The sequence below is a fragment of the Sturnira hondurensis genome, unplaced genomic scaffold (assembly GCF_014824575.4).
Source record: "Sturnira hondurensis isolate 20B ecotype Veracruz unplaced genomic scaffold, ASM1482457v3 Scaffold0014615, whole genome shotgun sequence".
Taxonomy (NCBI): domain Eukaryota; kingdom Metazoa; phylum Chordata; class Mammalia; order Chiroptera; family Phyllostomidae; genus Sturnira; species Sturnira hondurensis.
This window is the reverse complement of record NW_028087246.1, coordinates 12,110-34,914: the sequence shown is the minus strand read 5'-3', so window position 1 is coordinate 34,914 and position 22,805 is coordinate 12,110. Positions and strand designations below refer to the sequence as shown.

Below are 22,805 nucleotides of genomic sequence, written 5' to 3'. Positions count from 1 at the left end.
CCAGGCTGAACCGAACGGGGCGGGGCGGAGGAGGGCAGTGGGCATGGTCAGGAAGGCCCGGGGAACCAACAGGACTCTGAAGACTGCCCCCCGCCCCGCCAATGCCAGAGCTGGGCAGGCAAGCAGGGTGAGCCACATTTCAGGCAGAAAACACCTGGGCGGGACAGACAGCAGCTCTGGAAAGAGGAACCAGTTCTGAAGGTCGAGAGTCTGCTCTACACAGTGCTAGAATGGTTCGCTACCAACATGGGTGTGACAGAGATGACCACAGAGAAACTGGGTCACTCTTCTGACGCCGAACTGCAGGTCCTGAGGACCCTCCAAGGTCTGTTTCTTTCGGCCCAGACTCAAGAGCGTCATGTCTGCACCGGCACTGCCGCTCAGCAGTGTCCAGGGGACAGCCCCAGCACGCAGGCTCTAAGCAGCCGTGGTGGGTGCTCAGTGCCACAGTCGGTCACTGAGCAGGCACAGGCAGTCAGAACTGGGGAGGGCGGCTGGCCTCAACTGCCCCCCGTGCTCACCAAGCTTCATGTTGGGTCTCCTTCCAAGGCTGTGGGCTTGGATGGGCAGCCTGGTGCCATCTGGACCAACGTGAGACACACCAGGTTCAGCCTGTCCTGCGATCCAACTGCCCCTGAGACTGCCCAGGAGCCTGGTAGGATCTAGAGGAGCAGTGACTGGCCGCGAGAGAATGGCCCCCAACCGACAGAGAAATGCTGAGACTAAAATAGTGGGGTCTTACAGTTCAGAGTGTATCTTTAAATTCTTCCATTAGTTAAAGCCTCTTTGTTCTCCCCAGTTTCCTGTCTCCTAATGAAAAACTTCTGTTCCTGGGGTGCCCTCTCTGGTCAAAGGGGACTGGACACGAGGTCAGGAATGCACCCCGTGGGCTGAGACTTGCCCTCCTAATGCTCTCAAGTAACTGTGGGAAGGAGAAAGTGAAGGTAGACTCAGGTGTAAATTTTTAAATGCTAAAAAAATCAAGGCTTTCTTTAGAATTATGAATAAGGTGAGTGTCCTGTATGAAAATGCCAAATAGAGACTTCCGGCCAAGATGAAGGCACAGGTAGACACGCTGTGCCTCCTCGCACAACCAAAATTAAGAACAACAAAAATTTAGAAACAAAAAAACAAACAGAACTGACAGAAAATTGAACTGTACGGAAATCCGACAACCATTCATCCAGACCGGTAAGGGGTGGAGTCGGAGGCTGGAGGACAGGAGTTGTGGCAGGAAAAGGCAGTGGCTGCTGGACTGACCCAGGCACGCAGGGTCCCAGGCGCAGGGTGGCAAGGGGCAGACCCAGTGAGGCGTGGGTCTGACTGGGTCCTCTGTGGTCACACATTCGAGCACAGATAAACCAGGCAAAAATGGGCAGCAAGACAGATCCTGCAACCCAGGTCCCCAGCGCTGGGAAATAAAGTCTCAAAGCACCGATTGAAAACACCTGTGGGGGTTGAGGTGCTGGGAGAGACTCCCGGCCCCACCAGAGAGTTCATTGGAGAGGCCCACAGGGTCCTAGAACGAACACAAGCCCACCCACCTGGGAACCAGCACCAGAAGGACCCAATTTGCTCGTGAAAAGCGACAGAAAAAACTGAAATCCGAGAGAGAGCAGAGCAAATGCCATTTTTCCCTCCCTGACCCTGCCCTCACCTACAGCATCACAACCCAGCCACTGGGTTGCCCCGCACCTAAGGCTCCACCCCTTATACGTAACAGGCATGACTAGACCAAAAAAAAAAAAAAGAAAAGAAAAGAAAAGAAAAAGAAAAAAAGGCTCAAACGGAAGAACGAATCAAAGCCCCAGAGTCAATACATCTAAGTGACCAAGAGATAGCTAACCTATCAGATGCACAGTTCAAAGCACTGGTGATCAGGATGCTCAAAGAATTGGTTGAATTTGGTCACAAATTAGATGAAAAAATGAAGGCTACACTAAGTGAAATGAAGCAAAATGCACAGGGAACCAATAGTGATGAGAAGAAAACTGGGACTCAAATCAATAGTGTGGACCAGAAGGAAGAAAAAAAATGACCAAACAGAAAAGAATGAAGAAACAAGAATTCAAAAAATGAGGAGAGGCTTAGGAACCTCCAGGACATCTTTCAACGTTCCAACATCTGAATTATAGGGGTACTAGAAGGGGAAAAGGAACAGCCACGAGTAGAAAACTTATTTGAAGAAATAATAAAGGAGAACTTCCCCAGTCTGGCAAAGGAAATAGACTTCCAGGAAATCCAGGAAGCTCAGAGAGTCCCAAAGAAGTTGCACCCAAGAAATAACATACATAAGGCACATGATAATTACACTAGCCAAGAGTAAAATGAAGGAGAGAATCCTAGAAGCAGCAAGAGATAAGGAGACAGTCACCTACAAAGGAGTTCCCATCAGACTGTCAGCTGATTTCTCAAAAGAGACCTTACATGCAAGAAGGGGCTGGAAAGAAGTATTCCAAGTCATGAAATCCAAAGACCTACATCCAAGATTGCTCTATCCAGCAAAGCTTTCATTTAGAATGGAGAGACAGATAAAGTGCTTCTCAGATAAGGTCAAGTTCAAGGAGTTCATCATCACCAAGCCCTTATTATATGAAATGTTAAAGGGACTTACTTATCTAAGAAAAATAAGATAAAAAGTATGAACAGTGAAAGGACAGCAAATTCACAATTATTAACAACCACACCTAAAACTAAATCAAACTAATAAGACAGCTAGATCAGGAGGGAACCATAGAAATGGAGATCACATGGAGGGTTAGCAACAGGAGAGTGGGAGGAGGAGAAGGGGGGAGAAGGTACAGGGAATAAGTAGCATAGACGGTAGGTAGAAAATAGACGGGGGGAGGGCAAGAATAGTAGGGGAAATATAGAATCTAAAGAACTTGTGATACATGGACATGAACAAAAGGGGGGGAATGGTGGGGGAGGGGTGTGCATGGTGGAGGGGAGTGAAGGGGGGAATGGGACAACTGTAATGGCATAATGAATAAAATATATTTAAAAAATACCAAATAAACACAATCATTTTAAAGAATGAAATGTATACAAATAAGCTTACTTCCTCGTACAAAGGCTCCCCAATCTATTTTTCATAAATGCCATGTGTCCCCTAAGAAAGAGTCAAAATCACACACAAAAAAACTCAGAGAAGAGTATGTTTTCAGAGTTTGTCTGGAATAACAGTTCTGGGTAAATGAATAACAAGCAAGATTTGATCTGATAATTATTAACTAATTTTCTTTAAAAATTTCCTCTTCCAGAGCATGAAAAAAACTGTTTTCCCGATTTGCTTAATTTTCTCTCTATTCCATCAAGAGAAGTATAATTGTATATAATTAATGTAGACTTGCAAATAAAAATAACGCTTGCTATTATAGGAGAGTGCATTATGCCTTTGGTATTTACACGTACACATCACACGAGTATATACCACGTATGTACATATATCTAAGTGGGGACTTTCTGCTAAGACCATGAGGCTATGTTTCATTTCACTGTCTTAGCTGAGGTCACATGCTAGCCCCGTGCAACCAACGAAGCGCAGAGCAGCGTGGCCTGTCCAACCAGCGGCCGGTACAAGAAACGGCGCTGCTGGCACAGTGCGCACAGCGCGGCTGGCATGAATGACTGCAGGTAAGTGGCAAAGGGTCTGTATGAGACTCCTGTTCCTTGTAGTCCTGCCTGCCGCACCGAGGAAGCGGGACGGGGACCTCTGGAAAGGGTCTGAGGGGAGCTGGGTAGGGACACTGGCTGCTGAGGAAGACACTGGTGTCCCTTGTGGTCAGCGCTCCTCCCCACGTGGAGAGGCTGTGGCCACGGGAATGAGTACGCATCTCCTACTTGTGCTGTGCCTCAACTTTGAGTCCCAGTGCTCTGCAGACCCTCTTTGTCACTAGTCCTTGTTTTAAATAGTGATACTTATGTGAGTATCAACTCAATCTAAATATGTTTTTTGAAAGACCACCAGTGAGTTAAAGGCGAACAGCACCTCTTCACAGTGCACAAGGTGGGAAGAGTCGGGCTGTGGAACGGGAGGGGCGGTACATGTGCAGCTGCCCCAGGCCAGCCTGGTGTCCGTGAAAGGGAGGACTGGTACCCAGAGGAGATGGCCTCTGCGTGAAGCTCCAGGGCTCGTTCCCGCCCCTCCCAGTGAGTGAGGCCCAGGACACAGCCTCCAGCGCAGGCGCCACGAGGCCTCGCGCTCTCCGCACGGCTCACCAGGCAGCTCCCCGTGCTGGTCTCATTGCCGTCCCTAGTCCGTACCTCAACTACTGGCATGAACTGGAGTCCCGAAACTCTGAACCAGCGAGGGTTACAAAGTAATCAGTGAAAGACTGGGTGATTCCAGAGGCTACAGACCCTAACTTCCTCCCTCCCGTGCCTTTGCGGGACCCCACCCAGGTTTCCTTCCTCAGTGGCAGGCTAAACCGTTTTCTTTCAGCTGCTGATGAGAACGGAGAATTCAGTTCTGTGTACACGCAGATGCAGAGCGTAGCAGACAACCCTGGGCGGGGCAGTGGGAAGCATTTCCATTAGGCTTGTTAATCAATACTTTCTTATAAGTAGATGTGGGTAAGATTATATACCTCGTATGGCCTGTAACTTACCTGGTAGGCCAAATTTCTCCAGCATTATCTTTAAGCACTAAAAAAAAAGTACATCCATTAGTTTTCTGTTTCTGAGTGACAGTATTGAGAGAAACAACCTTTTTGGACCCTGGGCCTATTTAAGTCCGATCCTCTTTAATGATTCTCCAAGAGATAAATATATACTTAGTTAAGAAGATGGTTAAGCAAGCCTGCCTTATGAAGAGCTGGGTGGGGCCGGCTCAGGAGGGAAAAACACTGCCTGGGATCATACCCAGGACTTAATTCACAGTCCTGTTCGACCAGGCTGGCACACAGCCGCACTGTGGGCACCGAAGCCCCTGTGAGGGCACTAGCCTCCCTGTGGCGCCCACACAGCCACAGCCCGCAGCTCGCAAGGAGAGGTATGTGCGCCCCGGCCTCACGGAGCACGGCCTCACGGAGCACGGAGATCAACACGCGAGATCAGCACGGAGATCAACACGGCGCCATAGCTCGAGTGAAACAAAGGCAATTAGGCCCCCCACTTCCTGGGAGGAGCAACCCTCCAAAGCCTGGGGAAGGACGGCCCGTGTCTGGCTCATGCTGGGCTGAGGGCAGTGAGAGCCAGACGGAGCGCTCTGTGCCGAGCTGCCTGGAGCAGGGAGAAAGGCAAAGGAAGTGTCCTCCACTGGGGACGCTTCAGTCAACTACCGGGAGTCTTAAAACAAAGGACAAACAGGTTTATATGTGCTTATCTGAAAGATCTTTAAAATGCGAAACCAAGTTCCAGTGAAAGCAAGTTCCAGTGCACTTCATGCAGCATGATCCCATTACGATATTAAGTGCCACTCCCGTGTGCCCACACATGTCCACATGGTGCATGTGAGGCAAAGTCACGGAAGGGTGCACACTCCACTGAGGGGGATGCGACTGTCACTTGATGACATTGGTGATTTCTGGGGAAGGGACAAGAACAGGATGGTGACCAAGGGAGATTTTTTAGCCACTCTCTGAAGGTTTAAAAGAATAAATCCACAATTACTTATATGATCAACAATAAAAGGCTTTAAAGGCTTTTTTATAGTATGAAGGTACATTATAATTGGAAGCTGTTTAGAACGTGATGGCACAGAGGACACAACAGACTAACGCAGGAATGGGACCAAAGCCGCATTCAAAGATGACCACAGGCGGAAGGCTCCCATTACCGAAGGAAAACAACCCCTGAGCACCCAACTGAGCTGAGTCCTAGGTGGGGCCACCAGCCAGGGCCCAGGCCTGCCTGAGGGGCGGGACAGATGCCAGGGTAGCTGGAGCAGAGGGAGCGAGGCAGGCGAGTGGGGGAGGCCCCGGCTGCACAGGGCGCTGCGCCGTCGTGTGGGGACCTGGGCTCTTGCTCTGCATGAGCTGAGCAAGCGCAGGAGGGTTGGGAGGCCAGGAGGGACTGAGCAGACTCGCACCTTCAAGGGTCCTCGATGTCTTTGTAAGAAGAGACCCCAGGAGGTGCAAGGGCAGAATGAAGGTCAGTCAGAAAGCTGCGGGATAAACCTGATGAGAGACGACGGGGTGACAGCAGAGGAGGAACGAAGTGAATCTTGATGGTGAAACCCAAAGGATTTCCTGAGAAACTGGATGTGAAGTGGAAAGAAGAGAATCAAGGATGGCTTCCAGTTCTGGCTTAAGCAAGCAAAACACCAGAGCCGTGTGCGCAAGAGGAGTGGAGGGAAGGTCTGCCGTGAGACCGGCAGTGCCCCTGGGAACACGTGACTCGGGGCGATGATCGGACCACAGGAGGCGGCTGGGCATGTACGTGTGGAGCTTGGGGCGAGGCCCAGTCTCTGACTTGAGCACTGAGGTCGAGTGAAGAGGAGACAGCCAACTGAGGAGGGGCGGGGGTCGGGGACGTGAAGAACTGAGGTCCCCTGGAAGCCAGTGACCATGGTGACTCGGGAGCGGCCAGCGAGCCTGCACAGCCGAGAGGTGCAGCCTCAGATTGCTCACTGCTCTCGCTGAGCGCTGCTGGGCAGTGTGGTGGGGGGTCTGCCCCCAATGGGCCCAGAGGAAACAGAAAGATAGCCTACACGTCGCTTCTTTGCCAAGTTTTGTGGTTTTCTTTCACTGAAATTAAAACAACATTAAAGTTCTAAGGCAAATGGAAAACTCCCAAAATATCTGCACATGTAACAAAGGGCAAAAAAACCCCCAAAACCCCAACTTAGTAGAAAAGTGTTTTCCTGTGGGAAACGTCAAACACATGCAGGGTGGTAAGGTGACCGCTCGGGTCTCCACCCTGGAATCCCAGGTCCTGCTGTGGCCAGTCCTGTCGGTCAGCGCCGCAGCCCGCTCCCCGTCTTGGGCCCCTGATGTCCCACCATTTCACTTATTAACACTTACAGAAAGAGAAAGGCTCTTTTAAAAAACATGACATTTTTTAAAAATTAGGAATTCTTTAATAATATATATCCAGTCAGCACTCCAATTTCTCTACTTTCTCCCCTAAACTATTACTAAAGTTCTGGTGGATTGAACTAAGGGCCAAATGAAGGCCACACCCTGTCCCTGCCCGCTGGTCCTCCTCAGACTCCATCCCCGACAATGGTTTCTTGAGGAGGAGCTTCCCACTCGGGGACAGCGTTGTGTGTGTACCTGTGTCGCATTTAACACGACCCCCTCTCCCCTGTACTTCCTATAAACTAGCACTCAGACCTAAGGCTTGACTGGATTCAGGGTTTTTCCCTGGAATTTTGTGGGGACAAAAATAAAACGTGGGTATTGTTTTAAATGTCTCTAATGCTTGGGTGTTGCTATTTTTGGGCGCTTAGCAGGCTTTCAGAATCCTAGCCTCCCGTGAAATCATTTGGAGTTGAAAAACTGTGACAGTCCAATTCTTTCTTCATGTTCTTGGCTGGGATTTTCTGTATAAAACCTTGTTATCTATTTGGTTGCCCTGCAATGTAGTCTGCAAAACGAAAACAGGATAAACTCCCGATTCTTCCTTTTATGGTTCCCAAGCATCCCTACCCACAGGTGCCCAGTGAGTATGGCAAGCTTTAGGGTCACATGAACTCATAGCTGTTATGTCTGTGTGCCCATCGACTGTCCTCACTCCTCCACTGAGGTTCACTGTGCTTTGTCTTGGACCAGTCGGAGCCTCTTCGAGCTGCCGCTCATCTTTGCCAGCCTCCTTGCTCTCTCTACTCACACACGGGATGCATGAGCACACACACGCAATACTCACACCTGTGTGTGTGAGTATGTGTGTGTGTGAAGCGAAAACACAAAGGAAGTATGTCAAAACACTGATACTAGAGGGATAAGGGATAATGAGGGGTTTTAGTTTTTCTTTAAATCCATTTCTACTATCTCAAATGTCTACAATCAGCAGGTGTTACTGATAATAAACAAAAAATAATGATCTAACTTAAAAACTCCAGTCAGCACGCCAATTTTCAAGCTCCCAAAACTACCCCTTCAGTGACACATGGGATTCTTTAAAGTGCAAGGGAGGACCCCGAAAACACCGGAATTACCTCCTGACAGGCAGGCCCCTTGTAGGACAGGCTTCCCCCACTAGGGGAGCATTCTAGGAACCCATCTGTATCCGTGCACCAGCTGGCGTCGTTGTGAGAGGCTGCGTTTGGCTTTAGTGACTTTTTTTTAAAGACCCTTCAACACGTTCAGTCATTGCATGATGGGTGATTTACGAGCGCACCTGCCCACACCTGACTGAGCACTCAGCAGTTTTTGACCCAAACCCGCATGACCCCCATGTCCAACCCTCCCCATTCACATGATCTCATCCTGAGCGACTTTTTTTGTTTGTCCAGATGGAAAAAAGTCTCAAAGGGAAACATTCTGCCCATGTGAAAGAGATGAAACAAGAACTGGCAGAAGCACTAAAAGGCATCAAAATCAACAAGTTCAAAAACTGTTCTGAGCAGTGGAAAAAATGTCTTGATAAGTATATTGCTTCAAATGGAGAGAACTTTGAAGGTGACTGAAACACACAATTTTTTATAAATAAATTCCCAGCTTTTGCCCGCCCCCCCCCCCACCCTGTATATTAGGTAAACTCTAGCCTTAGGATCTGGAAACCCTGCTGCCGGTTACCACTGCCCTCCTTAGCAAACAGCCTAGACCCCCCAAAAGGAAAATGACTCACGTCTCTCACAGATATGGTCTCTTCTACAATGAGCTCCATTTCAGCCCCAGGCTGAGTGCCGCTTCCCACAGCAAAGAACAGAAACAGTTAAAGTCAAGACAGAAAAAAATTTAAAATTCTACAAATATATTATTTATTTCCAGAAAAGAAATGCCAATATAATCCATGAAACTTGATGTGAAGACAAGACTACATTGGACAATTCAATGTTGTAATTTATTTTTATTTTAAAAAATATTTATTTATTTTTAGAGAGAGGGGAAGGGAGAAAAAGCAGAGAAAGATCAATGCATGGTTGCCTCTCATGTGCTCCCAACTGGGGACCTGGCCTGCAACCCAGGTATGTGCCGTGACTGGGAATCGAACTAGCGACCCTTTGCTTTGCAATCCAGCACTCACTCCATTGAGCCACACCAGCCAGGGTTTAATGTTACAATTTAAACAGCAGTCTCGACTACTACCTAGAAACACACCCTCTCCTGGAAGAGGTGTCCCCACTGGTGTCATCCCCCCCCCTCGCACGCCCCTCCCAGACTGCCCACCCCTCTCAGTCTGCAATCTCTGCACAGTGTAAGCACCCGCTATGCTGTTTCCAAGTCATCTGGCTGTGACCTTATTTTCTGCCCAAGGACTCGAATTCCAGAGACCCCACAGGAGAGAGGTAGGTCTGATCTCTTGTCAGTTTGGCTCCTGCAGCCCCTCTTTCCACTCAGTGCCACCTGCCACGTGTCCCTGCTCTCGGCCTGCTGTGCACCGTTTGCTTGAAGCCAGGGAAGCACAACTGAGAGGAGAGCTGGCTGGGAAACTAATGAAGTGGAACCAGAACCAGGGGGTCCTGACAGAAGCCTAGTTTACCTGGAGAAGGTAACACTAAGAACATAAATATGACTTTGGGACTAATAAAAGTTTACTAAGTAGCTAGGGCTTCTGGCGAAGCTTGACCAGATGGAATTTACACAGGGAATGAATACCGATAAAGACAAAGCTGCTGTGAGGCTATTATATTCTTGCAGAGTAATTAAGTTCCCAATTAATATACTGTCTTTTATTACATCTACACACTGCTGGCTGTTACCAATTGCTTCATGTACCAGGAAGAAAGAAAACAGCCAGCTACAACTGCCAGACACCGCGGACGGAGAAGTGCGCCCGATTGCACGGAGCGGATGGTGGGGGAAGGTGCGTTTCAGTGATTCTGAGACCTGGTGCCCCTGGCAGCCACTCCACTTTAAAGACCCCCCTAAATCACAAAATCTTCACAGGAAAAGAACCTTGTGAGTATGCTCCAAAATAACCTTTCTCATTCAAACACAGAGAACTCAATGCATCTGTTCTTAAAGTGAAAGGTACCACTGAAGGAAAAGACGACACTTCAGAGTCACAGGTCACCGCAGCACGTAAGGCTCGGCTGGGGAAAGGGACGGGCGTGGAAGGCGGCCTCGCGTTGCCTGAGAGGAGGTGGGCGCTTTCCCAGGACAGAGCCCCAGTGAGCTCCCCGTCTCCAGTTCTGCCTCCTTCTGCGTGGAACTGTCTGGCACTGTAAGTAATTTTGGTAAAATAATGAATGTTATCAGTTCCCACCTGTCCAGTACATAACATTGTACTTTCAGCAAAAGCATACTGGATCACTTTTCCTCTGAAAATCAGGAATATCAGGAAAGAAAAAGCTGCATTCCTTGCAAAAGGACTGCATATCATCACTACGTGTGATCCTTGACCTCCACACTCTAGAGTGCGTAGTCCCCATTATCTGAGCAAACGTCAGGACAGAAGAGGCAGCTGTGGGTACTCTCGAGTCATATTTACAAACATCAAAAGGCTGCTGCTTCCACAGATTAAAAGCTGGATATTCCGAACTCATTCATGATAGACTAGGCTGTTCCAAGTTTAAAGTGGCTTTGGTGACAACCATCAACAATTAGACTCAATCACGTCTAATGACAAGATGTGCCCCAAAGGTGAGAACAAAGATTCTGTTCCATAACAGATGCCTCAATATGATTGGTAAGTAAAATGCTGACAATAAATTTAGAAAGATGAAACGGGACCATAACCATGACTAAAATGAGGGCCAGCTTGTCAGAAACACGGTGTTTCACTTCAGAAAACTGAAAGGTCTGAATTTTTGGTTAAGATATTCTGTAATACAAGAGGAAAACACCTGGATGACAGTATGTCCTGTAAACCAATTCTAAAAGGTAATTTAAGAATATTAGGTACTGGGAGCCAGTCTTTGAAAGTGTTAAGAAAAAAGCCAGATGGCAGGTGTAAAACTCAGATTTTGAGGGCTACCAGACAGACTAACCTGGACAAAGAAGCTTCCCGTCTCTGTCAACAGGCCTCAAACAGCTGCTGTCGGCTGCAGGCGCAAAGAGGCCGGTGAGCACAGCACACGGAGAAACGAGAGACTCTGCTGTGCTGATCAGCAGGAAACCGCCATGAGCTACCCCGCGCGCCCACCGGCTTCCCGGTGCCCAGGAGGCAGGCCGGAGGGCAGGCCCACACAACCTGCAAAGCGGTCTTAATAGCCACCAGAAAATGACTGTTTTTCTCGACCTTTAAAAATTTTTGTCAAAACATTTAAAACTGTCACTTATACATGTATAGTGAAATGGAAAAAAGCCCAGTAAAACTAATATTTACACTGTAATTTAAACAACTAGCTAATATTTCACACTGTGAACAACTGGAAGTGCCAATGATTAAATGTTTTACTTCTTTTAAAAAATCTACCAAACAGTTCAAATAGGGCTCGCTTCCTTCGTCTCATCGTGCAGCTCGCGACCAGAGTGAGCATCCCCTCCGTTCCCCAGTGAACTGTCACACTCGATGTCTACGTCTGGATCGGCTTCCAGTATTGGACACGTTGTGCTTCCCACCTCATGGCGTCTCTCCGAGAGCTCCTGTGCGGTGCAGCTTCCATCCAGAGTCACCCTCCTGGACAGCCGCAGCCCTTGGGTCACAACCACTGTCCTTACTTCTAAGCTCATGTTCTTACCAGATGTCACATGGGTTTACCACTGGGAGGGAAGGAGGCAATGAACGGCACACCACGCTGTCTGTGCGGAGATCCCACGATCAGACCCCCGCTACTTCCGCAGCGGTCTGTGCACCGGGGCTGGCACAGCCCAGCTTGTGCTTTAAGTGGTTACTCACTTACATCCAGTGGTAGCTGACACTTGAGCTGTGTTGCTGGGTAACCAATGGAATATAATAAACCATGATAACTGAAATTCATGTACATTGGAACTATGCAGAGACTGCCTCTACTTAAAATGAGAAGTCATTTTTATGCCCATTGTGTCCTCTTTTTGAGGATGCAGGATTCCTACTTTGTGGGAAGGGTGAGTCTGAACAGAATCTTACACAGTAGGCTATGAAGTGGGGCAGGTGGGAGCAGAGGGCCTCGGAGAGGGCAAGAATAGCATGGGTCTTCGGAGTTGTGACTTGGTTAGACCGTGGCAGAATCTCTGAGATTCTTGAGTTCTCTATCTTATGTTATAGTCGTATGAAACTAGCATGTAATTCTAATACACGGTTCTTGACAATTCAATCAGCTGATAAAAGAATTCTCCGATTAAAAAGAACATTTTAAATACGGTTTCCCTGCATTCCTGTCCACTTTCCTTCAGAAAGCACAGGAGGTCTCCTAGGTGCCAGGCACTGTCCCAGAAGCTGACCGCACAGTAGTGAGCAAACAGCCATGGACTTGACCCTCAGCGCCTTGGCTAAAGGTGAGGTGGGTGTTCATCACACAAACACGGGTGCTTACAGCATAAGTGTGGCGGAGAAAAGCACAGGGCATTATAAGAGTAAAGAGAGATTAAGTGAGATCGAGTGGTCAGGAATGGCAGGAGAAGTCAAATTTCCGCTGAGACCTGAGGGTTGACAGAAGTCAGTGGAGGAAGGGGGCTGTGGTCCAAGGAGAGATGACAGCGCTACGAGCCCTGGGGGTGGAAGGGAGCCGGTGCACTAGAAACTCACGGAAGGCGAGCCTGGGGAGCTTGCGGTGCAGACGCAGAGGGGACTGCAGCGGGGTAGGGGCAGTGGCTGGAGGAAGGAGGCTCCTGTGGGCTGGGCTCAGGACGCAGCCTGCGTGCACTGGGAAAGAAGGACAGGGCTGCGAGTGGAGGGAGGGCGGGGCCTCACTGGCACACATTTAAGATCACCTGCCACAAGAACCGTTTGGAGGGGAGACCTGTACACGGGAACACAAACTATTCATTTTAATACACCATATACTTTTAATCAACTTTTTTGAGGTATAATTTACTTACAATGAAACATACCCATTTTAACTGTACAGTGCAGTGTCTGATATAAACACTCGGCAACCACCAACAAATCAAGATAAACTAGCAACTCCCCCACAATCCCCTCGTGCCTCTCTGTGGCTGGTCGACCCCCCACCCCCGATTCAGATTTGCCTCTGCAACTAGAGCTTAGGTGTGCTGTTTAAAAATGTCATGCAGATGGAGCAGTAAAAGTGTGCTCTGTTGTGTTTAGCTTCTTTTGCTTGGCCTAAGGTCTCGGAGTCACCCATGTTTCGCAGGTGGTGGTAGTTCCCTGCTGTCACTGATCAGTGGTATCTCACTGGATGGATGCACCACAATTTGGTCGTTCATTCACCTACTGGTGGACATCCGTGTCTTCACTGTCCTCGGTGCTGCCAGTACTCAAACCGCTGGCCACGCTGTGGAGTGTGCAGCAGGCGTCATTACGGTTTTAGTTTGGTGGCTAATGGTAACTGACCATCCTTCCCTGCACACTGGTCACTTACAGGTTGATCTTCTTTTTATATAACCTGATACAAATCTATTGCCAAATATGTCTTATAGTTTTTTCCCTCCAGTTTGTGGCTTGCCTTTTCAAGAACAGATGTTCTAAATTTTGAGGTACTCCAATTTATTAGTTTTTTATTTCATGGTTTGTACTTTTTGAGTGTTGTCTAAAAAAATCTTTTCCTGCTCTGGCCGGCGTGGCTCAGTGGACTGGGTGCCAGCAAACCAAAGGGTTGCTGGTTTAATTCCCAGTCAGGGCACATGCCTGAGATGCAGGCCAGGTCCCCAGTGGGGGGTGTGTAAGAGGCAACCACATATTGAGGTTTCTCTCCCTCTCTCCTCCCTCCCTTCTCCTCTATCTAAAAATAAATAAAATCTCTTAAAAAGTATTTTCCTTATGGTAAAAGTAACAGAAATTTTTCTCATGTTTTCTCCCAGAAATTTTAGTTTTAGGTTTTAACATTTAGGACTATGATCCATTTTAAATCAGTTTTTTTACATGGTGTAAGGCTAAGCTGGAGATTCATTTTTGCATCTATGGGCATCTAATTGGTCCAGCACTTATGCTGAAAATATACTCTTTCATAAAAATACCTTGGTGCTTTTGTTGAAAGTAAGCTGATTAAATATGTGTTCATGTATTTTTGGATTCTCAACACAGCTCTGCTGTACATGTTTCAGGCTTCAAAAATGAGCTACGATCCCTGCTGCACAGTCTTCTTACAAGAGGCCTCTTAAAAACACAAAAACTCTTCTCTGTCTGCTGGCCGGGCAGAAGCAGGCTGCAGGCCGTGCCCGCTGACGCTGCCACGTGTCCACTCGGACACCAACACACCCTGTCCTGCCCACGACAGCTTTGGAGCAAGTCTTGAAATCAGACAGTGCTCCTCTCCCAGCTTTATTTTTCTTCCCCAAACTGGGCTGGATGCTTAGGTTCTTTGGATTTGCATCCAAAGAACCAGCCCATAAGTGTCTCTCTCACTTACACACACACACACACACACACACACACACGCACGCACGCACGCACCTGCTAGGGTTTTGAGTGAGACTGCAACGATCTACAAATAATTTGGAGAGAATCAGCCTCTTAATGACACTGTGTCTTCTGACCCAAGAATATGGCACAATGCTCGATTTATTTAGGTGTTTTAAGTTTTCACAGCAATGTTTTCTAGTTTTCAGGCTATACATTTTGTTAAATTTATCCCCAAGAATTTCATGGTACCTTATTCTGAGGGTTTTCTTAATTTCTAGTAGATAAACATACAATGGATTTTTGTATATTGATTTGAGTTCTGTTAAACTCATTTATGTTTCTAGTGGCTTTTTAATAGACTCCTTAGGATATACAGACAGACCATAAGCACGTCAGCAGTGCTCACCATCACTGCATGAGGAAAATGCATTAACACACCATAACACCAGTTCCCCTCCACTAGAATGGCCACAGAAAAAAAATACAATTACAGCTATAGCCACGGATGGGGAGAAACTATAACCCTGACATAGTTTGTTCAGCTGCCTTGGAAAATAGCAGGGTTGTTTCTTGTAAAGCTAAACATTAATGTGCTATTTGACCCAGCAATTCCAATCCTGTATATCTACCCAAGAAAACGAAACACATATCTACACAAAGACAATGTTTACAGCACACTATTCATAGAAGTCAAAAAGTGAATGACTCAGTCAACAGGTGAATGAATAAATGAAATGTGATACATTTATACAATGGAATACTAATCAGCATAATAGAAAAGAAGAAATTACTGATACACGCTATCACGGACAAATCCCAAATGAAACGCTATGATCTTACCTACTCCCGTTCCCCAAGACGACAGGGACATCTGGCAGGTCTAAAGACACTTGTGTCACTACTAGAGAGGAGGGGGAGGATGGAACTGCCACCCAGCAGGCAGAAGCCAGGAAAGCTGCTTTATGTCCTACAATGCACGGGACAGCACAGGGCCAAGGCCGAGATTCTACAGTAAGCCAACTGAAAACCAGGTCAATTAAGAATTCGATCTTGAGAGTGGAAAAACAAAGAATTTCAAAATGAAAGAGTTCAAACCTGTTCACAGAAAGGCTTGAGACTGATCCGGAGAGGGAATGTGTAACGGCTAGTTTCCTTGTGTCGTTCACACTTCACAAAATCAAAATCAAATCTTAATAATGAAACAGTAAGAAAGGGAGGCAGCTTTCGTAATTTGGCCGACTGTTAAAAGAAAAATGTTAGAAGTTTTTAAAAAGCAGTTACATACAAGAATACATGTTTCTTAACACATGAAAAAGCAAGTCACGACAACTGTAGGAGTTACAAACTCACCACTGGTCGCACAGAGCCCTCGATGTAAACTCATCTCTTAGGGGACAGAAGGTGATATCCCTCATTTGCGCTTGCAACTGAGAACTCAGCGATTTCACGCTGTCTTTGTTCACACCCTGAACTCAAAAGCTGCCTGACGAGCACGTCTTAACTGCACATCCCCCAAGGGTGTCTCTTTCCTGTCTGAGCCCTGACCTGCCACCTTCTCCCTGTCACTGCCTGAAGAACTGGGACTTCAGGATCTGTTGACAGATCCTGACCCCTGAAATTCTACAAAAATTGTACGTGTGCATGTATTTTTCTGAGACCATCCACAGGTTTAATTAGACTTAAGATCCACTGTTTGGGGTTTTACAGTTACCGTTCTTAAAAGCAGGCAGGAAGATGTGTTTTGTTTTAATTCTTCACTTTAAAATAAAATACGGAATCAAGCTGCTCTTAATTTAAAAGTCATCAGCTTTCCCCAACCCCCTGCACTAAATGGCATCTCAGGGGGGCAAGAACAACCCTTCCCCGTACATAAAGTTATCCAAAGTCATAAGTACCTAACATTCCTAAAATATATATTTAAAACAATAATCCTAGAAATTGAGTGTATAATAAAAAGAATTTAACTGATAAAACAGCACTTTAACCACATGGCACATTTTCAAATAGGCTCAGAAATATGCCTAAGAAACTGAGTAACTCAACTACAATGTGGCTGAAAAAAGACTACCCAGAACAAGATAATCTGCATTAACCTAAATTTAGAATGCAATAAATCTAATGCAACTGGAATATAGTGTAATTTTTTTAAGCCTCACCTGAGGATATATGTATTGAATTCTGAAAGGGAGAGGCAGGGAGAGAGAGAGAGACATCCATGTGAGAGAGAAACGTTGGTCAGTTGCTTTCCATATGCACCCCGACCTGGGATCGAACCTACAACCTTTTGGTGTACAGGACGATGCTCCAACCAACTGAACCACTCAGCCAGGGCTAGAATGTAATTTTAAAAGTATCAAGATCAAACATTTCCACTGGAAAAAAAATAAACCAATGATATAAAAGTTGCATTGAAGAACTGCTTTTGTTTAGCAGAAGGTTGTTTTACTAATGGGCAAATTAAGTCCAACTAAAACTAAGAAAGCATTTAAGTAACTTTCTCAGGCTTTTTAATCTTCTGAACTTTATATATATTTTTATTAGATTGCAGTTGTTAACACCAAAGGTGAGATACAAACTAAATAAGCAAAAAACAGACCTCTTTATCTGGGCTTCATAAAGGGGCAAAGGCTGGATGGCAATACAGACTAAACAATAAAATATTTATGCTGGTCTCTAATCCTACAGTGCTAAGCTACAGGCACGGGGTTCACTGTGTTTATTACACCTTCACCTCCAGTCTCTAGGACCCAAACCCCAAACCCCACGACGTGCTATCTAAAGCATCCCTCACATTCTCTGTTAGAAAACCCAGGAACTGTCGCAGCTGCAGGAGCCGTGTGCTCTCTCTGCTGTAACAGAGTGACTGCAAAGAGATGCCTTCCGCGGTGGCTCCTCAGGCGAGCTCGCAGTGACCACTAACCGAACGCTCTGAGTTCCTCCGGCTGGAAGAGCCTATGAGCCCACCCGCCAGCACAGGACAGTGGCCCCTGCAGGTCAGAATGGCGGCAGCAGGGCTGGAGCCACATGGTGGCTGCTTAAACCGTGCCCGCCTCTCAGCCCGTTTTGCTTCCCTGTCTGTCCAAAAGAAACCCAGGAGTGCTCGGTCAAGCCCTTTGATCAGCAAGTTAAGCACTGCTTGCTCCAACCGTGGGAAGAAGAGAGGCACTTTACGTCTGCGAGAATCAGGGAGGAGACACACACGTGGCTTGGTCCCGGACGTACAGTAACTACGTGCGCAGAAAACAAGGAAAGCTCTCTCTTTTCATAGTGGCGGGCAAAGAAAGGAAAGCTCATCAAGCTTCCTGGTTGGCAGAAATAAAAACATATTGCCTTCCTCATAATAGCAACTTGCAAAACGCTGGGATGGTGGGGGGTTTACTAACAAAGGGTGTATTTAAGAAACGCTAAGGTATAAACAACTTTTTCCAGGGAAAGAAAGAAGTTCAGAGAACTACTGGCCTAAAAGCTTAAAAGAAGTTCTTCACTGTAAAAATTAAAATACAGATATGTATAATGTAAATGTGGTTTTGATTCTTAGTATTAACTAAGGGTTTCGTGTATGAGGGCTCATCCCCCCCAAAAACACCTGGAATTATCTTCTGGAGGGCGGGCCCCTTGTAGGACAGGCTCCCTTCCTTAGGGCATGTTCCAGGGACCCATCTCTATCAGTGTGCCAGCTGACGTTGTTGTGAGAGGCTGCGTTTGGCTACGGTACTTTTTTCTGAAGACCCCTTCAATGCGTTTGCCCATTTCATGATGGGTGAGTGACGAGTGCAGCTGCCCACACACAACGTGATGAGTGTTCAGCAGTTTTTAACCAGGACAAGCAGGGCCCCTGTGCCCCACCCTCTCTGTTCACCTGATCTCGCCCCGAGCAGCTTGTTTGTTTGTTTCCTTGAAGGAAAAAAGTCCTTAAAAGGAAACATTTTGTGGCTGTGGAAGAAGTGGAAACAAGAAAATGGCAGAAGCACCAAAAGGCACCAAAAGAGACGAGTTAAAAAACTGTTCTGAGCAGTGGAAAAACTGCAAAGTGCAGTACACCAAATGGAGAGAACTTTGAGGGTGACCAAAGTTTAAACATGTAAGAATAAACACACTATTTTTAAAACATAAATTCCCAGCTTTTTGGGGTCCCTGCTCGTGCACCCTGCGGACTGTTTCAAACAAGCTGACTGTACTTGACAGACCCGCCTGCACCCAGGCACTAGGTGGGGTCCCTGAAGAAAGGTGGTGGGCACATCTTTACCTTTGCCGCTTCCGCCAGCCTGTCACAAGCTCCGCAGCGGTACAAGTTGTCGGAGTCAAAAACCTCCTCTTCTACATACACGTTCCAGAGCGCATCTTCCAAACCTGACATGTTTTTGACTGCTACTATTAGATCTAAGAAATCTTCCTGGAATACACATAAATAATGCTAAAAAACAATTTCAGAGTTTCACATAATGCCACAGACTCATCTACATATTGGGAATAATCAGACATATTTTTCCTAAAACATTGTACCTACGAAAGTAATCTCCTGATCTATACTCGTAACACCAAATGATCTTTTCTAAAACAAGCTGTAACTGAGCTTGAAATGCACCAGGAACTAGTGTAGGAGTCCCCTGTTGACAGGCTAAAACCTGGACACACATGTGCACTGAGAAGTGCGTGGCGCAGGGCTCATCCGTGCGGTCAGGGTCTCTAGGCCAGAACAGCACGGGCAGGGCTAGACTCTAACAGACACTCTGCTTCCCTGCTGCTGCCGCTGGGCCGGTGTAAATCACACCGAGCCAGGCAGAAGGAAAAGTCAGTTTGAGCCAAGACAAAGAGGGTTCTTCCGAAGGTTAAGAGGAGGGTATTTTGCAACACGGGGATCTATTAGATTCTACTATAATTACATTTGAATTACAACATGTTTCTAGTAATACACACTTAAAATCTGACAAATTTAAAGAATATTTAGTTTTAATAGCACCAAAGGGATTACAGACTGAAAAATGACAGTACTAATCAGTTCATGGCAGAAATATAAAGTAATAAAAGTGACATTTACATATAGTTTACAATATGTGAACTATATATAAATATACAATATATTTGTATGTATTATGCATACAATATACAATATATATGTGAAAAGTTAATATACAATATATACAAATATTTGTATATTTGTATATACAATATACAATATATGTGAAAAGTTAATGTCTGTAACTTTAATATACAACATGGTTTAAAATTAGTTTGTGAATTACTGTTATAGTTAAATCAATTGTACAGTAGTTGGAAGACACACATCATCCTAATATTTCCAAATTAGCTGGCCAATAGGTTTATTAGCAAAGGGACAAAAAAGTATGTTTTATCCCCAATGCTCATGAAAAACAGAGACAAAAATATATACTCCCAAAGAGCAGTTACTGTGACACTCAGACAACGACATTAATTTTCCCTCACACAACACAGAGACCTCCTGTAAGTCCTGCACTAATGAGATCTGCATCCAAGGACAACCGCTCTGAGGAAGCCACCTGCCTCTGAGACTGGAAGGGCAGGTGGAGGCGCTACAGTCACATGAGCAAATTTCCAAGTTTACTTTCCAATTAGTCTAAATGGGCAATCTGTGCTGTGACAAAGAACTATAACGGCGCGCGCGCGCTCTCTCCCTCTCTATATGTATTTTATACATATAATAAACATATAATATTTAAACATAAGCACACACATACAAATGAACCTTCTCAAAGACATTAATAAACTAAACCCAATATTTAATTATAGATGTTTGTCAGCTCTCTGTATTTTTCTGATTTCCCTAATTAACTTCGGAACATTCCAACCACCAACCAGATGAAGTCGCTCTTCTCGTGAGGCCACAGGTCTCTACCTGTAACACCCCCAACCCTACTTTCTAAACATTAGGGTGCCGAATCAAACATCAAAGCTGTGTTTTAAGAGATCTGCTTCTTTTGGTTTACATGGAGAAATCTGGATATAAACTTATGACTTAGGTATAGCTGGAGTTAAAAAACCAATACAATGATTTCTAGTAATAAACACTTCACTCACGCAGTACTGTAGGTCACACATGGAATGACATGAACTATACTTAACGATATCACTTACTACGAAAAGGCTCTTGCATACTCACCTGCTTTTCACTGACATTCTTACATTCTTTACAGACAACCTGGGTAACAATGGTCCCACGACAGAGGCGACTGGTGAGGTCATGGACGGAGATCCTGACTAAAGAAGTTTCCAAAGCGCTAAAGAGAATCCGATTCGGTTCCCGCACACCACGTTGCCTCCTTCCCTATCAAACGGGTAACTTTTAAGTGTGATTTTGTGCTTCAGATTTTTTTAAAGATTTTATTTATTTATCCTTAGAGGGGAAGGGAAGGAGAGAGGGAGAGAAACATCAATGTATGGTTGCCTCCCGTGAGTCCCCTGCTGGGAACTGGCCCGCAACCCAGGCATGTGCCCTGACTGGGAATCGAACCAGCGACCCCTTGCTTCACAGGCCCGCGTTCAATCCACTGAGCTATACCAGCCAGGCTGTGCTTCAGATTTTTTAAAACAGATTTTTAAAGTAATATTAATTTAAAAAACACAAGATTTATTAAGAAATCCAAAGGTAAATGTCAATCAAATACAAGGATGACTAATCTAAAGGGGCTGAGACAGGTTAGAAGATCACCACCTACTTTTATTTTTATTACAAAACAAAAACATGTGGACAGGCGGCATTCAGCGTGTGCACGTAACTTGACTGGACAACAGGAGAGCGCATTTATTCCCGTGGGAACCATGTGCACAGCCATTGGACGGGCACCGAGCGCCCACTGTGAAATCTCACTCAGATCAGAGGGCTGGTGAGCAGTGCGAGTATCAGCGTTTGAAAAAGAGCTGAAATGTACTGCTTCGACCCACAGACCCACCAGGACAACGCTAACACAGGGCCACTGAGAAATTCCACTGGAGCTTGCTTTAATCTGTGTATGAGCGGACTGAACCACTCCTTCAAGACGATGTGTAAACCAAAGCCAGGGGGTCCACCGACACCCGAGGTGGAGGAGAGGAAGAGGGCAGCAGGAGGCGGCCCCAGAGCCAGAGGGCAGCAGCTGGTGCTTTGAGGAGGAGCCCACTGGGGGCAGAGCACCCGGCATGTGGACCGGGAGCGGGGATGTCGTGAGTGACTCTGACAAGAAAGGTAGAAAGAGGGTGGAGGAGTAAGGGGAAGTAGAAGCAGTGAAGGGAGACAATTTTACAGGAAAGTTTCATGTAAAGAGAAGCTGACAAAGGGGACAAAAGCTGGGGCAAGATGGAGGACTCAGATGCCTTCCTTCCTTCCTTTTTTCTCTCCAAACACACTCGACCCTGGAGGACGCACTCTTCTTCAGCACCACCGGCTCTGACGGGGAGGAGAGGGCAGAAGGTGTCAAGCTGTTTCTGAACAACCCTAAGTGTCCCAGAGACCCGCCTGCCACTGCAAGTCCAGTCCGAAAGGGTTCCCTGCAAGACTTTATTTAGAAATAAATAAGGTTTTCACAGCTTTAACTAGTATGAAATAAAAATTTAGTGGGAGCTCATTATCCAAAACAAAGGGAAATCCATCAACTGATGACTAGATTTAAAAAAACATGTGGAACATGAACAAGTATAAAGGACACATGGACAATAACTAAGGGTGGGGGCGGAAATGGGAGGGAGGTGGGGAGCACTGGGGGGGCAGGGCTGGGAATATAAGACAGAAAACTGTACTTGAACAAGAATTAAATAAAAATAAAAATTAAAAAAAACATGTGGAATATCCATCCAATAGACTATTACTTGGCAATAAAAAGGAATGAAATGCTGATCTGTACCGTTGGATTCCACATCTGCGAAATGTGCAGAACGGGACGCCACAGAGAGAGAAAGCAGATTAGTGGTTGCCAGGGGTTTGGGGGAAAAGACGGGGAGGGACACTGCTAATGGTACGAGTGGGGAAAGGCTCTAAAACTGACAGTGGTGATCGCTATACAACTCTGCAAACAGAGTAAAAGCCCACTGAATAGTACCTTCTAAAAGGGGAAATCTTAGGACATGTGAATTATGTCTCGATAAAGTGGCTAGTTTCAAAACAAGCAAAGAAAGAGGAATTAACCCTAAGCACTGCCCCACCCCAGAACTTGAACATTCTGCTTGGGGAACGTACTATTAACCCATAGACATCAAAGCCCAGGCCCTACCTCTTCAACCACACAGCTCTGCCTAGTAAAGGAGTGTTCCTGTTCGAAAAAGACCACACTTCGGAGCTGCCTGTCAAAGGCAACACAACA

At 46.2% G+C, this 22,805-nt stretch overlaps 1 protein-coding gene across 1 annotated transcript in view; it reads right to left on the bottom strand.

The window, feature by feature from the left end:
* USP40 (ubiquitin specific peptidase 40) overlaps positions 1-22,805 on the bottom strand; it is a 43,157-nt gene that overhangs the window by 13,871 nt on the left and 6,481 nt on the right. Inside the window, 10 exon segments of the mRNA XM_037063568.1 lie at positions 3,062-3,078; positions 3,080-3,112; positions 4,611-4,647; positions 8,734-8,820; positions 10,182-10,270; positions 11,039-11,151; positions 13,389-13,426; positions 15,589-15,732; positions 18,740-18,886; positions 20,633-20,797. Coding sequence (XP_036919463.1) covers positions 3,062-3,078; positions 3,080-3,112; positions 4,611-4,647; positions 8,734-8,820; positions 10,182-10,270; positions 11,039-11,151; positions 13,389-13,426; positions 15,589-15,732; positions 18,740-18,886; positions 20,633-20,797 — 870 coding nt within the window.